Here is an 18,723-nt window from a genome sequence, read left to right as displayed (position 1 = left end):
AACAACCAAAAGATTTCAGTTTTTTTCAGAGTGAAACTGAATTGATTCAGATTTTCTTTGGGTCCGTTTTGGTTTCAGACTCGGTCAGGAGGCAGTTTGACCTTTTCCACCTACAGGAAGTTGAAACTCCCCACCTGCAGGATTAAAACGTCACTAATTAACCCCAATTTGTTGTGATTATTATGGGATGTGCTGCTTCTGAGTGGGGCTGTGGGATCGTCTCTGTGGGAGTGGTCTCCTGCAGGTCACATGGTCCGGGCCTTTGTTGATGTGATCCGGGGGAGAAAGAACAGGAGCACGGAGAGAAAAGAAAGAAAAGTACCGGTCCGACTCCGACCCACCGAGCCTTTCCGCCCAGCCTCCCCGGCGCACAGACGCTCCTGCTCGGCCTGGATGCTGCAGCTGCGGCCTCTCCGGAGCTCCACCTGGATCGGTAGTTCCGCGGCGCCCCGCGGTCGGTTCTTCTCCCCGCCGGTTTGAGCGCTTGGCAGCGGGGGCTGGGGGATGGAGGCTGTGTCCGGGCTGTGAGGTGTGGGGGTCGGTGTGTGCAGCCCCCCGGGCCCTCTGCTGCTTTGTTATCCCTCCTCCCGGCTTTCTCCTCGGCTTTTCCAGCCTATTTCCTCTGGAAGTGATTCTCCTGGAAGCCCAGAGGAGTTTCAGGAGGACGCATGGACACAAAGAGGATTTAAGGATTTTATTTTTTGGCTGATCTCTCTCTCTCTCATTCCGGATCAGTTTAGAAGAAGAAGGAGCCAGAAAAACCCAGATTCCTTCTTTTCACCCATTTTTTCCTCAAACCTCCATTCAGCTGCATCTCTCCGTTACCCCCAGCCCCCTCCACTCCTCTCTGTCCGTCCATCATGGCTCCTCTGCGCCGGGTCTCCTGGTTCTGCTGCCTGCTGGTTCTGCTGGGTCTCCCCGCAGCCCGGAGCTCGTTCCCCCGCGGCGGAGGAGGCGGCAGCCCGGACTGCGGCCCCGGGAAGGCCGCGGAGTGTCCAGGTGAGACACACACACAACACACACACCTGAACCTGCAGGTCAGAGGTCACTGGCTGCAGCCTTATTGTTTCGACCCTCTGATCACGTGATTGAGCTGTTGTCATCCCCTGTTGTCATGACGACCGAGCAGGATGAGAAACCAGGCGCATCTCAAGGATAACAGGAGGTTCAGCAGGTTAATGAGACCACCTGATGCAGTCAGACCCACAGATGTGTGTGTGTGTGTGTGGTGTGTGTGTGTGTGTGTGTGTGTGTGTGTGTGTGTGTGTGTGTGTGTGTGTGTGTGTGTGTGTGTGTGTGTGTGTGTGTGTGACCACTCCTCAGTTCAGGCCGGGTCTATTCTGGGTTTAATTACAGGCTGGGAGGAACTGGGCGAGGTCGGCCCGTTTCTGACAGATTCATCAAACCGCAGCTCAGATTTACGGCAGCTGACCTCAAACAGAACCTCAGCTGCATCTGACCGCCGAGACCGGAGGGCAGAGAGCTACAGCGGGTCAGTCAGCTGCAGCCTCATAACCTCTGAAACCTGCAGATTTACTGCGAACGGGATGAAATCCAGTGATTAAAGAATAATCTGGGATCACTGAGGTGTTGATGAACGACTCAGACGCTCTGACTGCTGAACCCATCAAACATCTCCGGCTCTGAAGCCCAGAGGACGTCGGTGTTATCCAGACCTGCTGTTCGTCTCTCCAGGCTCCAGTTTCACTGCAGCTCCTCATTTCACACGTTTCAGTTGCGTTTCTGCTTTAATGCTGTGAAAACCTCAGAAACTGGACGTTGTTCTGACTTGGCTGCAGGATTCATGCACAGACCGAAGATTTCAACTTTTCCACTACGGTGGAAATGTGTGACTTTTTCTATCTGAGCGTATTTTAGTCACATTTAAAGAATAAATGTGAAACATTTACGTCTGGAGTCCCAGGCTGTACGCAACCTGTCCAGTCTGGAGTAAACAGTGAAGGATGAATGGATGAATGGATGAATAATGGCTGCTGCTGTTTGTGGGCATCAGCAGCTCAGATCCACAAAGACTTGAGATTCACTCTAAAAACTCTTACTTCCTGTTATAACAACCCAAACACCAAATATATGAATTATTACAGTGGAGACGAACATTTTCCTTCTCTTTGCTCTTTGTGGTTCAGCCAATCAGATCCAAGGAAATAAATCTGCTGCTGGATTGGCTGCTTTATAAATGCTAACAGCATGTAGCACTGTGTCTGTATTTCAGCTTTATAAGCTGCATTTTATTTAAAATATTCTAGATAAACTTCAGCAAACAGGTGAAGCAGAAAATGGGCAGAAAGTCCAGTTTTAAAAATATCTGGATCTGAAACTGGGAGTCAAACAACATGAAAGTTTTACTGGATGAAACCAGAAACGGCTTTACGTCTCCGGCTGATTATGATTTAAAATCTCTTCCTGGTTTATAAATGGATCTTTAACTCCTGAGTGGATCCAGAGTCCAGCTCCGTCCTTCATGAGGCCAAATGTTACGAAACGTATAAACTGAACTGATCTGCTGCTTTGATCTGATCTGATGTTCTTCAGTTTTTCCTTTGAGGCTCAGTTGATCCTGAACTTCTGATCCAAATATTTTCTCTGATTATTTTGAATTTGTGACGAACCAAAAGCTCCTAAAACTCTGAAATGTAACATTTTTAATGTTATAGTTTTTCTCAGCAGACATTTTGACTGAATGTTTATAAAATATGAAGTTTCTGACCATTTGAAAGGTTTTTATCTGAAGAACTTTTCTGGACCTTTCAGTTCAGTGACTGGATAAATCCTGGAGGAACCAACATCATTTCTTCATTTCATCATTTCTTTGTTCTGTTTTCACTCAGACGGATCAGCAGAAGCTGCAGCTGCTCAGGAAACAAAACCATTATTTTTAGTTATTTTCCAGTTTCATGATTCTGCAGATGAAAAGTTTCACTTTGATGGATTTTCTTTGATCTAAAAGTGGAAACCAGGAGCTGAAGGCTGAACAGATGTTCTCCTTGCAAGATGCTCCACTCGGCCTCAGATTTTAACTCGTTTAGTTCAGAATGAATAACAGGATTTTAGTGAAGTTTTTATTATCTGGGACTAATGTTGGTTGTGAAAGAAACTAATTGATCATTTTTAGGTTCATGAGAAATTTAAAACAATTTTATTGATCTTCAAACAATTTACAAGCTCAAATAACATCAAGGGGAAGTTTTGTGATCTTCCAGAGAACCAGAAGTTTCTGCAGAACTTTATTTAAATAATGACTTGGTTCAGTTTTTCTAACCTGAACATGTCGGCTGCAGCTTCCTGCTGATGAATCAGGATGTGAAGAAGTTTTGACTCATGACTGAAACTATCCATGATTAATCAGATAAAAAAGAGCATTTTTCATTTAACCACTTAACATCTTTATACAATATTAGAATTAGATTAAAAATTGCAAATAAACACATTAATTACATTTTTACATGAAAAATAAACATTTTATTGCCTAAAATGCAGGAACAGTAACATGATTTGCTGTTAGCTTAGCATAAACCACACAAACCCAGCAACAGACATGCTTTCTGCTGTTAGCTTAGCATAAACCACACAAACCCAGCAACAGACATGCATTCTGCTGTTAGCTTAGCATAAACCACACGAACCCAGAAACAGACATGCTTTCTGCTGTTAGCTTAGCATAAACCACACAAACCCAGCAACAGACATGCATTCTGCTGTTAGCTTAGCATAAACCACACGAACCCAGCAACAGACATGCATTCTGCTGTTAGCTTAGCATAAACCACACGAACCCAGAAACAGACATGCTTTCTGCTGTTAGCTTAGCATAAACCACACAAACCCAGCAACAGACATCCATTCTGCTGTTAGCTTAGCATAAACCACACGAACCCAGCAACAGACATGCTTTCTGCTGTTAGCTTAGCATAAACCACACGAACCCAGCAACAGACATGCTTTCTGCTGTTAGCTTAGCATAAACCACACGAACCCAGCAACAGACATGCTTTCTGCTGTTAGCTTAGCATAAACCACACGAACCCAGAAACAGACATGCATTCTGCTGTTAGCTTAGCATAAACCACACAAACCCAGCAACAGACATGCTTTCTGCTGTTAGCTTAGCATAAACCACACGAACCCAGCAACAGACATGCATTCTGCTGTTAGCTTAGCATAAACCACACAAACCCAGCAACAGACATGCTTTCTGCTGTTAGCTTAGCATAAACCACACGAACCCAGCAACAGACATGCTTTCTGCTGTTAGCTTAGCATAAACCACACGAACCCAGCAACAGACATGCTTTCTGCTGTTAGCTTAGCATAAACCACACGAACCCAGAAACAGACATGCATTCTGCTGTTAGCTTAGCATAAACCACACAAACCCAGCAACAGACATGCTTTCTGCTGTTAGCTTAGCATAAACCACACGAACCCAGCAGCATCTCAGAGACGGAGGAACCAGCAGCAGGTCAGGGAGGAGAGGATGAACCACCTGCTGACCAAAACATGGACTGACTGGAGAGCAGCAGCCTAGAGGGTCATGGTGACTCTGGAGGAGTTGCAGAGATCCACAGCTCAGGTAGGAGCTGCAGCGAGAGACTCCAGTCAGAGGAGACCGAACTGTAGACTTTTCTACATTCAGAAACTATTTCAGGGTTGATGGGAAGAAAGAGTGAAATCCAGGATGAACCTGAGACTGGAGCAGAGCTTCACCATACAGGAGTGGCCTAGTTAAAGGCTAGATCTACATCCAGCTTTTACTCAGCCCTGTTCTTCATCCCATGGAGTTAATATTAATTTAAAAGCTGATGAAGAGAAAAGGCGAGGCGATCTGGAGGTTTTTCTCTCCTGATTCAGTTTCTGAACACCGAAGCTTCTCTCTCTCCACCGCGTCTCTGCAGACCTGAAACAGTCTGTAAACAATCTGCTGAGGCGGCGGTTACTATAGCAACAGCGCAGCGTTAGAGAAGTTGTGGCTTCAGGGACGAGTTTGAAACTCCCCAGATGAAGATGAAGATGTGAGGAAGATTTATCAGCAATGAACGGCAGGCTGACAGGAAACTGAGTTCAGTCAGATTCCTGAAAACACAGTGGCGTGTGTGTGTGTGTGTGTGTGTGTGTGTGTGTGTGTGTGTGTGTGTGTGTGTGTGTGTGTGTGTGTGTGTGTGTGTGTGTGTGTGTGTGTGTGTGTGTGTGTGTGATGAGATAGCAGGTGGATGTGGCTGGCTCAGCACTCTGTGGTATTTACTAATTACAGGACATGCTGAGGTCACGGCCCCTGTAATTACAGCCTCTGATTGGCCGGCCTGCATGCCAGCAGCCAATCAGCTGCCATCAGGAAATTACAAGCCTGGATAGCAGTGAGACACAATGTTTGTTTTCTTTGTTAAAAAATAATATTTTTAAAAGTCTGATCCTGAGTAACGACTGATTCGTGTTTTTCAGATTTGTCGGATAAGAAGAGCGATCTGCGCGTGTGCGACGCCGGAACGTGTCGCTTCGGAGGAACCTGCCGCGAAAACGGAGCCGACATCAAATGTGTCTGTCAGTTCCACGTGAGTCCCACCCACAGCAGCACAGACAGTGCCCCCTGCTGGCAGCGGAGGGTTAAACAGCCATCCTGATGATGTTTTCATTCGGTTCTGAAATCGTCTCGTTTCCTGTTTCAGTGCAATAAGAAGTACGTTCCCGTGTGCGGCTCCAACGGAGACACGTACCAGAACGAGTGTTTCCTCCGCAGAGCCGCCTGCAAGAAGCAGAGAGCCATCAGTATTGTGTCGGAGGGAGCCTGTTACCACGGTAACACTCATCCTCTCACATCCAGCACTTAAACTGGAAGGTTTTGCCTGAAATTACACTCTTCCTAAATTATTCATGAACCTGATCATCGGCTTTCTGCTGCCAAGTCGATCCTTTTCTCTGCGGCTTCAGAAAGTCCAGTCAGGGAAACGGGCCGAAGCTCAACAATTAATTATCACACCTCACACAGCTTCTTATTTTAATAAAATAAATCTACAAATATCTTAAATTTATAAGTTCTATGAAGCCAGATCTACCAAAATAAAATCATCTGATTGTTTTCATTCTGCTGATAAAAACATTTTTATTTCTTTGGACTGAAGACACAAAAAACTCAAGAGATTTTATAGCCAGATGGGAAGAAATGAGCAAAATTCAAAATGTAAAAAATGGATGGATGATGGATGATGGATGGATGATGGATGATGGATGATAACATCAGGTCTTTTCTCTGCGTTTGTCAGATGGAGGTTCTGGATCTGCAGATGGAGGTAAATCATTTTTTCATCTCCTGGTTGTTTGTTGCTGCAGATGAACTGATGAAGTTTCTGTGTTTCCAGACGATGAAGGTTCTGGTCGAGGGAAAAAAGCCTCCAAATGTAAAAACTGCAAGTTTGGAGCCGAATGTGACGAAGATTCTGAGGACTTGCTGTGAGTTTCCTCTGATCCGCGTTCACACGACCTCCGCCGCCATCATGGATGCGTTAAAACGGTTTTATCATTTCCTCAGCTGCATGTGTAACATCGTCTGCAACGGCCACAACGACAACCCGGTGTGCGGCAGCGACGGCCTGACCTACGACACACCGTGCCACGTCCGCGAGGCGTCCTGCCTCAAGCAGCTCAAGATCGACATCAAACATGTCGGCCGTTGCCAAGGTAACCGTCTCCAAAACACGGAGCGAGTGAGAGAGGAGGAGGAGGATGGAAGAGTAGGGAGGAACATCATAGAGAATAGATGGAGGTCAGAGGGGAGAAGAAGAAAAGGTAGAAACATGTTTTCAGTTCATTTATATTAAATAATGAGACGACCTGAATCTGAAAACTCTGATCTTCCTGCTGCTGTTGATCAACAATTCAGTCAGTTTGGAAGCATCAGACGTGATGCAGCATCATCGGACGTGATGCAGCATCATCGGACGTGATGCAGCATCATCGGACGTGATGCAGCATCATCGGACGTGATGCAGCATCATCAGACCTGATGCAGCATCATCAAACCTGATGCAGCATCATCGGACCTGATGCAGCATCATCGGACGTGATGCAGCATCATCGGACCTGATGCAGCATCATCGGACGTGATGCAGCATCATCGGACGTGATGCAGCATCATCGGACGTGATGCAGCATCATCGGACGTGATGCAGCATCATCGGACGTGATGCAGCATCATCGGACGTGATGCAGCATCATCGGACGTGATGCAGCATCATCGGACGTGATGCAGCATCATCAGACGTGATGCAGCATCATCAGACGTGATGCAGCATCATCAGACGTGATGCAGCAGCATCAGAATCAGATACTTTGATGGGTTTCAGGAAACAAACTGGAGCTGAAATGGATCTGGATGAATCTGGTTTTAACACTTTAATCATTAAAAAATCACATTTTAGGCGAGATGAGTAGAGTAAAAATCTCACTGAAGTGAGAGCAGAAGGACTTTGACACGTTTTTACTCAAGTTAAAGTAAAAAGTTTCCGTCCAAGAAATGATTAAAGTCAAAAAGTTTGGTAAAAAGGCGACAGAAGAACATAAATCATTTAATATTTAAAATTACTTCATCAGATGTAATTTGAAGATGTGGGAATGTTGGCATCTTAAGGACCAGAATAAACATAATTAATAAACAAAATAAAAATAATTCCTATATATAAATTGTACCCAGTCTGAACTGAAGACATCAGATTTTTTTAAGCTGCAGTTTGTATGAAACTAAACCTGACAGACTGTCAAAGTGCTGATATTTATTCCTGCTCATTTGTGATCCAGTGTTTTGTTCTTGCTAACTTTACTTAAGCTAACATGCAGCATGAAGGAGGACAGTGATGGACTCCAATCTGCCTCAGAGCAGCAGGAGTGTTTGCTTTATGATTATCTGTGACATCACATTATTAATATGTCATAAACATGAAAGGCCAGAGTTTGATGTAATCACACAGTTAATTCTAATAAATGATCTGCTTTCCTGTCTTTAATGTTCTGAACATTCATCAAACCTCTGAAGCTGAACTTTCATTCATTTTAATGAAAGTTCTGATAAATAGTTCATGAACTTTTTCTCATCCTCAGAGTGAGTTTAGAGATTTCACTTCATCATCATCATCATCAGGACATTCCTGCAGACGCGTCTTCGCCCTGAAGCGTCTCTGTAAACGTTTCCATCCCATCAGATTAAGATAAACTCAGAGTTGCATGTTTGTCCTGAGGGAAGAGAAGCAGAAACCTGGACCACTGGAGGATCAGGCAGCAAATAGATGGAAACTTCAACAAAACAGGAAACAGACAGAAAGGAGCTTTTGGAAATAAAATACTGCAATGTGTCACAGAAAAAAATTAAATCCATGATATTCAACCTGTTTAGGAATCACCAACAATCATGGCAGAGATTTCCTTCAGGAGAAGAGATTTAAATAATCTAACGATAAACCTGATTTATTTTCTTCTTTTTTGATCTTTCTGCTGTCATTAGGAGCAGAAGCATTTTTACTCTGAGCTAAAAGACGGAGACGATTCTTTTTATTTTGTGTTTTAGATAAAAGCAGGAAAGACGACGGCTCCAAGGGGAAACCAGACATCTACAGTAAGCTGCTGCTGCTGCCTCTGTTTGCTGCGACAGCCAATCAGAAATCAGAATTTTCTTCTTCTCTTTTCTAATGCAGCGGCGTCCAAGCCTGACGAGGGGAACGGCTTCCTGGACGGCGCTCTGCCCTGCCCTGAAGACGACGCTGAGACCTGCCAACACGGCCAGTGTGAGATGAGACTCAACCTGCCCACCTGCAGGTAAGAGCCGCCGGTCTGGGTTTACCCAACCCGTCCAGAACCTGGTCCAGAACTCCCAACCCGTCCAGAACCTGGTCCAGAACTCCCAACCGGTCCAGAACTCCCAACCGGTCCCATCTGGTCCGATTCTCCCTGCATGTTCCAACTAATTTCATACATTCAGCTGTTCTGTTGCTTTGTCCAAATAAAAGCCAAATGTCTGTCGTTAGAGGCTGTTTCAGTACATGTAACCATGGTAACCTGTGCGTGTGTGTGTGTGTGTGTGTGTGTGTGTGCGCCAGGTGTGACGCTGCGTACGGCGGCCCCCGGTGCGACCAGCTGCTGGACTTTAACATCCTGTATGTGGTCCCCAGCGGCCAGAAGCTGCACTACGTTCTCATCGCTGCCATCATCGGAGCCGTCCAGATCGCCGTCATCGTTGCCGTGGTGATGTGCTTCACCAGGTACGCACACCTGCTGCACATTCAATACAAACGTTTGGAGGTCATGTCAACATTTCTGAGAAACTGGCAGTTAGAATAAGATGGTGGATGCAGTACCAGATGTCAGCCAGCAGGGGGCAGCAAACACATTTTCCTTTGAACAGAACAGCTGATGAAGATCAAGGACATAATTTACAAAAAGGATTTTAACAATATTAAATATGAAGATGCTGCTCTGGAACATCCAGAAGTAAATTAGTCTGATCTTTAAATTCCTTTTGGTTTTTCTGAAGTAAAGTTTATTTTGGCTGCACTTTATTCAAGGTTCTGCTTTTTGCATCTGCTTGCTGTCATGCACTTCCTCTCCTGTCCTGCAGGAGGTGCAACAAGTCGAAGCGTGGCCGCAGACAGAAGCAGCATCTGGGCCACTTCCCATCGGGAACGTCTTCTCGGATGATGTAGCCGCCGTCCGTTTTTCCCTCCTCATGTTTTTATATAAATCCAACCGGTCCGGTTTTCGTATCACACAGACTGCAGTTTTATATCGACTTCCTGGTGCCTCTTTTATTATTTCCCCCTTTTTTAAAGTATTTTATTTCTGATTTCTTAGAGGGGCCTTATTTGTCAGACTTCCCTTTATGTTTTGTGCGGATCAGTTTGTCTGTCCAGCTGCTTTCTGAACACTGTGGATCCAACAGGAAGCAGAACCTTTATTTATCTGATTGTATCGTTGCTGCAGCGCCACCTTCAGGCTGGTGTCATGCAGGTTGTTTTTGTTCTCACCCTGTGGGACGCAGCCCGACTCTGTTTTACTGTTTGCTTTGGTTTTAAACCAGAATCTTGTTTCATACGTCATCCGGTTAAATCTGAAATATTCTGGATGCTTCAACATTCGATCGGTTCTGTTGCTGCTGCATTGTGTCTCTTCCTGCAGGTGATTTTCTGAAGCTGCAGCCTTCAGGTCGGATATTTAACATTCCAACATCTGATTCAAGAGCAGTTTTATTACTATGATGACATCATTTCTGTTTTCATTTTTAAAATCCATCCATGTTAGAAATGAACTGACCAGCTGACACCGATTTTAGTTTCTTTGACTGATTTCAATGTTTTTAAGGGCAAAACATGAAGGATAAAGAAAGATGGAGGTTATTTTACATGATGTTGATCTTTGAAATCTAACTGAAAAATAGAGAATTATAAGTTCATACTCACCAGCAACTCCAGACCGATGGATGGATGATGGATGGATGGATGGATGGATGATGGATGGATGGATGATGGATGGAGGATGGATGGAGGATGGATGGATGATGGATTGATTGAAGGATGGATGATAGATGATGGATGGATGATGAATGGATGGATGATGGATGGATGGAGGATGGATGGATGATGGATGGATGATGGATGGAGGATGGGTGGATGATGGATGGAAGGATGGATGATGGATGATGGATGATGGATGGAAGGATGGATGATGGATGGGTGGATGATGGATGGATGATGGATTGATTGAAGGATGGATGATGGATGATGGATGGATGGATGGGTTGATGGATGGATGGATTGATGAATGGATGATGGATGGATGGATGGATGCATTGATGGATGGATGGATTGATGAATGGATGATGGATGGATGGAGGGATTGATGGATGGATGATGGATGATGGATGGATGGATGGATGGATGGATGATGGATGGATGGATGATGATGGATGATGGATTGATGGATGGATGATGGATGGATGGATGGATGATAGATGATGGATGGATGATGGATGATGGATGGAGGATGGATGAATGGATGGATGATGGATGGATGAATGGATGGATGATGGATGGATGATGGATGGATGATGGATGGATGATGGATGGATGATGGATGGATGGATGGATGGATGATGGATGGATGATGGATGGATGATGGATGGATGATGGATGGATGATGATGGATGGATGATGATGGATGATGGATGGATGGATGGATGATGGATGATGGATGGATGATGGATGGATGGATGGATGATGGATGATGGATGGATGATGGATGGATGGATGGATGATGGGTTCATACTTCATAATTTGCCTCCATAATATTGATTCATTTTTGCTAAACAAATGTAACTGATTGAAAACTGGTTGTAATTTAAAACATTAAATGATCAGAGAAAAACATTTTTCTGTATTTTTCCTGCTGATTAATATTCAGAGCCACTCAGATAAAGATCTGGTGACGTCTGGCTCTGATCTGTGTCTCTCCTGCACATCAAATTATTAAAAATACCCTTTTATTTAAAAACCTGACATTTAAACTTTGTTCGGATCTCTGGCAGCAGCTGGTTGATAATCTCAGATTATGATCAGCTGCAGTTAAAACATTTCATTGTTTTCAGAAACACCTAAAGTTTTGGTTCCTCTGAGCGGAGCGGTCCAGGTCGGTGCGTTTCTGCTGCTTTATGTCTGAGATGTTCTGAATATGCTGGTAATCCGTCCAAATCTGGTGTCGAGGCGTTTTGTTTTTTCTTCTCCATTTCAGAGCGATCCTGAGCTGCTGAACTCAGGAACAGAAATAATGAGCCTGGATTTGGTTTTCAGATTAATCTTCTAAGCATTTTGTTTATGGTTTTATATCTGACATTATTATTGTTTCTCTGGAAAGTAAAATCATGTTTTTGTTCCATATTTAAAGTTTTTCCTTTCAATGCGATATAAAACCTCAGATTTGTCTTTTTTTCTAACATTAAGGATTTGTTAGTTTAATTCTGTAAATCATTTCATCAGGCCCAACTTTTTCCTGAGCGTGTTGTTGGGCCTTCACCCTCTAGGGGGCGCTCTGTACCTGGACTCCAGGGTGATCAGGGACCAATGGCGCCCTCTGCTGTTTGTTTTCTGTTTTGCTGCGTCTCACAGGGTCACAAACTGAAAATGTAACATTTTGTTCTTTATTCTGTTTATGATGAGATGCACCTGAAAACCAAAATGCTGTTTTTTCTACTGCTTAATAATTAATGAGGTACAAGCTAACGTGTACAGGTTGTTATTATTTTTATTATAATTGTTGCTTCATTTTCAGATGACGCCATTGTTTATGGGGCGGATGTGTTTGTGCGTGTTTGGACGAGCCGAGGATAATTTAAAACTCTTGTTTTTCATATATAATTTGTAACGATGGTACGAAGTGTTTTTCTGTGGTAGGAAGAGTAGATCGATAAGCTGGCCACATGGTCCTCCATGTTCGCTGACCGGAGGTCAGAGGTCTCTGGGATGGGGATCCTGCAGGATCTGGGCCTGATTTTACTGTAATGTTGCGTCCTGCATGAACCAGTGAAGCTGTTTAGACTGTGCTGTAGCTGAACTAGAATTAAATTATGATGTTTGAACCTCTGGGTCTTGGTTTTCCGTTCTTTCTCTGATTCTGCATATTAAATCCAGGACTGTTCACTAAAATAAAAGTTCTTCACAGGAGTTTCAGTAAGTAAATCAGTCCAGATCAGGAGTGTTGGATAATATTTAAAATGCCAGTCAGAGTCTTCAACAAAATGTTTTCAGTTTTCTGTAGAGTTTCGGTTGGACGGACATGTTTACAGGATCCAACATGAAGATTAAATGGTCAGGTGATTTCTGCAGCAGGAAGGTAATTATTATAATTCATAAACACACAAAGTTAATTATTGGTGATAATGATTTTCATTTGTAAACCTGAAGAACATTGTATGTTTATACAATTAATACACTTGTTCTATAGAAAGCACCAATATGGTAATTGGTGAGATTAGTGGAACTTTATGATGCACATTATTAGTTATGTTGGGCTCTGGAACAATCATAACTTTATTGATCTGAAGTAGAAATTTTCCCTTTTCTTCACTGAATCAATCGGCTGCTGGCCTGTAAAACTGAAACAACTGAAGTGAATCAGAAGTGAAAATCGGTGCCAATAATCCGGTGGGATAAATATATCAGGATAATTATAGGCAGCAGCTGGTGGGGAGTCCCCGACTGTCTGATTCCTTCTTCTCTTGTTTTCCACACCTGTTCTCATCATCTTTCCTCTGTTTATCACTCAGCTTTTAGTTTTGAATTGGGTTTGAATTGGTTTTGTCACTAACGTGTATTGATCTACAGAAATGCTGATTAAGACATTATAAATGCTCTTTATTCTTAATAATTATAGCACAGCAGCTCAAGGAACTGAAAAAACACCTGATGAAGTTTTTAGCTGTTGGCTATGAGAGTTGTAGTTTTCTGATGGATCAATATGTAAAATATTGATCAGGTAATTTAATGTTAGAGTTGTAGAGTGCAGTACCACTGTTGGCCTCTAGAGGCTCCAGTGTTTCATAGTTTTCCGTGTCTGATTCATATCAACAAACTCAAGAATTTCAGTTTCTGTTAAATAAATAGTAAAATATTTAAACTCATTTTCTGTTTCGTTAAAAGACGTCTGGACTGTTTGCTCCTCCCACTACAGGCCACGCCCCATTTGGACCATTTTTAAGTACCTGCTTTCTACCAAGATGGCCGCCATGGCAGCATGTGCCTGAAGAACGCCTTAATGAAACCTGACCTGTCAGTTGTCCAACTGTGGGAGGCGAAAGAAGGTCTAAACCTGGAGCGAAGGATTATGACAGAAGAAGTGAAAAGTTGTCGGATGACAGACATGGTGGGGGTTTCCAGCTTTTAATACTCTGATCTCTGAAACAAGCAGAGGAGTCGCTTTACCGCTGCTGTATTTTTAGCAGTGGAGAACAGAGAAACGCTGGGAAACATGCCACTCTTTATCATCACTGGGCTGAACGACTGGCTTTACTTTCTGTCTGATTGGTCAGTTTCTCCAGGATGACGGACGATTTTAGTCTTCATGCCAGTAAAAACTTGGCATAAGATCAATATTTGAGTCTTGTTTCTTTAAAATCTGTAAATATATTGTAAAGGTATTGGCTGAATATCAGTGCAGCTCATTCATCCTCTCGGTGTTTCTGTGGCTCAGGTTTCTTCAGCTCCTCCAGCCCTCCCTCCAGGTCTAACAGGGTGGAGCCTTTAACTTGATCCGAACGCCATCAGGGTCAACCTCCAGTTGTAGAGGGGAGAGCTGGTCCTTCTGCCTTCTCGCTGTCTCTTCTCTATCCCACTACCTCAACCCTCATGCTGTGGTTCTTGATTCTTTATCACCTCTAACTTCTTTCATTTCATTTGGATCATTGAATTCAAGCCACCAACTGACCAGACAGTTAAAAGACCAGCCAGCCAGCAAGAATGACGGACAAACCGGTGCTGCCAGCAGGAGGCGGAGATGATGCCGGCGGCATCATGGCGCTGCTGGAGCGCGTGGCGGGCCTCATGGACAACGTCCAGGCCACACAGCAGCGCATGGAGGAGCGTCAGCTGGAGCTGGAGAACACAGTGAAAACCATCCAGGCCGACGTGGTCAAACTCACCAACGATCACGCAAACACCAGCTCCACGGTCAGCCGGCTGCTGGAGAAGACCCGCAAGGTCAGCTGCCACATCAAGGATGTCAGGGTGCGGGTGGAGAACCAGAACCTCAGGGTGAAGAAGGTGGAGGCCACCCAGGGAGACCTGCTCGCCAAGAACAAGTTCAGGGTGGTCATTTACCAGGTGAGGCTCACAGGACCAACATTTACAGTGATTCTGTTTGTTGGCTCTGGAAAAACTCCTAAAACTCTGCATGCAGCTTAATGTCAGCTGCATGGAAAACAATCAACAGATTCAAGAGACATGGCTGAATTTGAACCAAAACATGATGCATAAATTCAGCTGCTACATTCCTGACTTACCAAATCGGACGGCCGTCTTACAGCTTTAGGTAGGAAATGATCGGAGCATCGACTGATCGGGTCAATCAGGACCGTCACTGTTCAAACTGTGAAAAGTTTATAAACTGCTTTTAGAAACTCACAGCAGCAGAAGGTCAGACCTGTTGACGAGCAAATTTAAGTTTTTAATGGAAAAAAAATCACCTTAGTCATGTTAAGAGGAGAATAATTCATTTAAGGATGTAAATACAGAAGAGTTTTCCATCCAGTGAAAGCTGAAGAAACTCATTTTATTGACACCAAAGTTTGTTTCATCAGAATTTCATTTAATCTCTACAGTTTTAGAAAAGGTTTTGGGAAATTTATCTTTGTTTTTATGTCTCTTTTAATCCAAATCTGAGTTTATTTAACATGTTGGAGGTCAAAGGTCATCAGGCCTCATTTTACTCCTCAGGCCTTCGCAGTCAGCAGCTGCCAGCGTGACGGCGTCTCGGTTATTTTAGTTCTGCAGAGACGTCAACCTGCTGAAGGCTCAGATCTGAGCTACTAATGGTTTATTGGAGAAATAAAACATTTTGGCTGCTTTAAATCAATCAACTACATTTTGAAACCATTCATTGGCAGCATGTTGCACCTGAAAATGAACAGGAAAATAACAGCAGTGTGAGGTTTGGATGTAGTTTTGGTTACCTGCACACTATTCAGCAAAAGCTTTCCTATAATTACTTTGTTTTCCTTTCATTAAGCCGTTTGAACAGAAAAGAGCTCAAATCCAGTCATGCATGTAAACCAAGACCTACAGAAAAACCATTCAGAGATTTTCCTGCATCCCCACATCAAGTCTCAGACCTAAAGGTAGGAGCTGGTAGCCAAATATAAATGTCCCAAAGTTACAGTTCAGAGAGCAGCATGTGTTGAGCCCAGAGCTGCTGCAGATAAATGACTGAGCCAGCTGAGAGCTGAGGGCCGAGTTATTCTGAGTCTGAGCCTCCACCATCTCCTAATATAGCGCTCTGCTCATCCCTGCTAACCTTTGGCCAATCAGTGTTTCTGAGCTGCTACCTGCAGTTGAACCACTTGGGGAAAGTTTTTATGCATTTGCTTGGATTAACATTTCTTGATATTTAGCAGGACAGACTTGGTTCTCTGAGTTAAACGACCATTTCCCTGTTAAGTTTTATCTCAGTTGGTGAACATTATGCTCCGAAACCTGCAGGTTTCATTTGTTCTTGACTAAACCTTAGTTAATACTTTATCTTCCTTCATGATGCAGATCATTGTTGTTTTTCTTTGGACAATCAGCCAACAGTAATCCAGCCTGCAGGGGCAGATGTCCTAACTTTGCTAGCTGCCAGCTTGTTAGCAGCTGAAGCTACATGTTGGCTCACCGTGCAGCTCAGTTATGGCAGGCAGGAAATGTCAGCCTATCAGGTGTCAGTGATGCATGAAATCATAGATGCTGGTTCTCCCATTAACATGATTCCAATTTACTGGTTTATGACATTTCACTTGGTCAATATTCCAATAATATTTACAAAGAAACTTCATCCATGATCTCAGAGGGTTTTTCCTGACGGGTCGATTTGGTTCAGGCTTAGAAGATTTATGGCCTCCAAAGTTCATTCTGTCCATCTGTCACATTTGGCTGCATCAACCCTTTAGTTTGGGTATTTAGGGATGTGATTTTAACTACCATGGTCGATCCAAACATTTAGTCTGTTTACTGGCCTTTCCACTGATCCCAGGATGAACGACTGAGGTCTGTTTAATCATCAGTCTGAGTCGGTTTGCTGCTCATTCTTCAACATTTCTCTGAAACCTGACCTGTTGGCGACAGTCACGCTGTGATGCAGCTGGAAGCTGCAGCTCTCTGATATGTTTAGCTTCCTGCAGCCCGGCGCTGAGCTGCAGGAACAGGTGCTGCAGTTTATTTCTGGAGGCAGGATCAAGACCTGCACACTCACCCCAAGTCTGGATGACACATTGTGACCAGCGACAGATTTAAACCTGACATCATCATTAAACTGTCTGAGAAAAAAGTCAGTCTAGATGCTGATATTTGATCTGTTACTGTTTCTCAGGGTGACCAGGAAGTTAAAGCGATCACACCAGGCAACGAGCCGGCAGAGTCCAGCGGTGCAGCTGCAGCAAGGCCTGAGGTGGAACCAGACAAGTTTGAGCTTCCTCCAGAGTCGGACGAAGAGTACATGGTAGTGGAGGAAGCAGACTCCTCATCAGCCGGTCGGATGAAGAAGACAGGCTTGACACGCATCGAGAGCTTCAAAGCCACCTTCTCCAAGGAGAACATGAGCAAAACCCGCGAGAACCTGGGCACCAAAGTCAACAAACTCGGCGAGCGAATCGTAACGGCCGAAAGGCGCGAGAAGATCCGCCAGTCAGGTGAGAAGCTGAAGCAGTCAGGTGAGAAGCTGAAGGAGACCTTCACCAAGACGGTCCCCGCAAAGCTGAACCTGAAGAAAGAGAGGACTGTGGCTGAGGGTCAGGAAGGAGCAGAGGGAGCTGCAGAGGCAGCCGGTCCAGTTCCTCCTCCTAAAGGCCGTAGGAGCAGCCCAGCAGCAGCCAGGCCGGCTGAAGACGAGGCCAAGGCGGCCGAGTCTGAGGTGCCCATGTACGACATGAAGCAGCTGTCATAAACAGGACAGCTGGCCGGTTTTCTTTGGACCACAGAGAGAGCATGATGTGTCTGCTGATGTCTGATGGTAGAAACAGTGGAGAGAAGCAAACAAGCAGATGGAATCACCTTAACATGGCTGAACAATGAGACAAGAACAGATTCCTGGAATCACTGGGATGATCTGTTTCCAGAACATTCAGGATTTGGTCATTTCTGTTTGTGTTACTGTCTGATTGAAATGTGTTAGTTTATCACAAGCTGCTCTCACTGATTTGCATGTTGAAGTTGAAATGTTGGACAGGATGAGTTTGTGGAACGTTTTGTTCCTAAATATGTTGAAAAATGAGGAAACGTGAAGTAAAATAAAGTGAATTTCTTTGTTAGGAAATAAAAGTCGAGATAAGATGGTTTGTTGCTGCAGAGACTTTAGTAGATTTTCATATTTGTACCATCAGGTTTGGACGGATCCCTCTAACTTCTGGTTTTCTTTAAAGTTTGATGATTCAATAACTGACAGCATTATTTTTATTAATGCTGTAAAGTATAAATAATTACGCATTTTTATTCATTACTGTATGTAGAAATGTAGCTTTGGTTCTGATCATAATTACATTTTCATAATGTAGGGGTTAAATTAAAGCATTTGTGTTTCATACCTGTGTACTGTAGTCTTACAGATAAAAATGTTCCACTTGAAGACGATAAGAATAAAATCCAACTTGTCCAGTTTTGAAGGAAAATAAAGCACTGAGGTTTTGTTGTGTTTTTGTTTTATTCTTTGAATATTTAACTAATGATGGTGTTTTATTGTGAATATAATATATTTACACTCTTGGTAAATTATGAGTTTGTGATTAACATGAATTTTGATCAGTTTCAGTGACGCAGGTCTGGACCACTGTTGGACCTTTAATCACTTCATCAGAACCCATCCAACACCATGAAGCTGACAGAGCGTCAGAGGAAACGAGAATTATTCACATCGGCTTCTAAGGCTCTGGGACTCAGGAGGAGTTTAATATTTTACCTTCAGAAACAATGAAAATAATAATTTCATTAAAATCAA

At 43.7% G+C, this 18,723-nt stretch overlaps 2 protein-coding genes across 2 annotated transcripts; both read left to right on the top strand.

The window, feature by feature from the left end:
* Positions 1–236: 236 nt before the first annotated feature.
* Positions 237–12,625, top strand: LOC106909225 (tomoregulin-1-like). Its single transcript, XM_088013314.1, has 10 exons — positions 237–999; positions 5,458–5,567; positions 5,682–5,811; positions 6,276–6,302; positions 6,372–6,462; positions 6,542–6,690; positions 8,570–8,617; positions 8,697–8,817; positions 9,099–9,260; positions 9,617–12,625. Exons 1-10 carry the CDS (start codon positions 861–863, stop codon positions 9,699–9,701), a joined length of 1,062 nt encoding a protein of 353 aa, XP_087869440.1. The 5' UTR covers positions 237–860; the 3' UTR covers positions 9,702–12,625.
* Positions 12,626–14,094: 1,469 nt separating this feature from the next.
* Positions 14,095–18,420, top strand: LOC106909228 (caveolae-associated protein 4a-like). Its single transcript, XM_014975554.2, has 2 exons — positions 14,095–14,864; positions 17,104–18,420. Exons 1-2 carry the CDS (start codon positions 14,502–14,504, stop codon positions 17,674–17,676), a joined length of 936 nt encoding a protein of 311 aa, XP_014831040.2. The 5' UTR covers positions 14,095–14,501; the 3' UTR covers positions 17,677–18,420.
* The last annotated feature ends 303 nt before the right edge of the window (positions 18,421–18,723 follow it).

This window comes from Poecilia mexicana, unplaced genomic scaffold (genome assembly GCF_051168715.1).
Source record: "Poecilia mexicana isolate PSO_F unplaced genomic scaffold, ASM5116871v1 scaffold_15, whole genome shotgun sequence".
NCBI lineage: Eukaryota > Metazoa > Chordata > Actinopteri > Cyprinodontiformes > Poeciliidae > Poecilia > Poecilia mexicana.
This window is presented reverse-complemented; position numbering and strand designations above follow the sequence as displayed.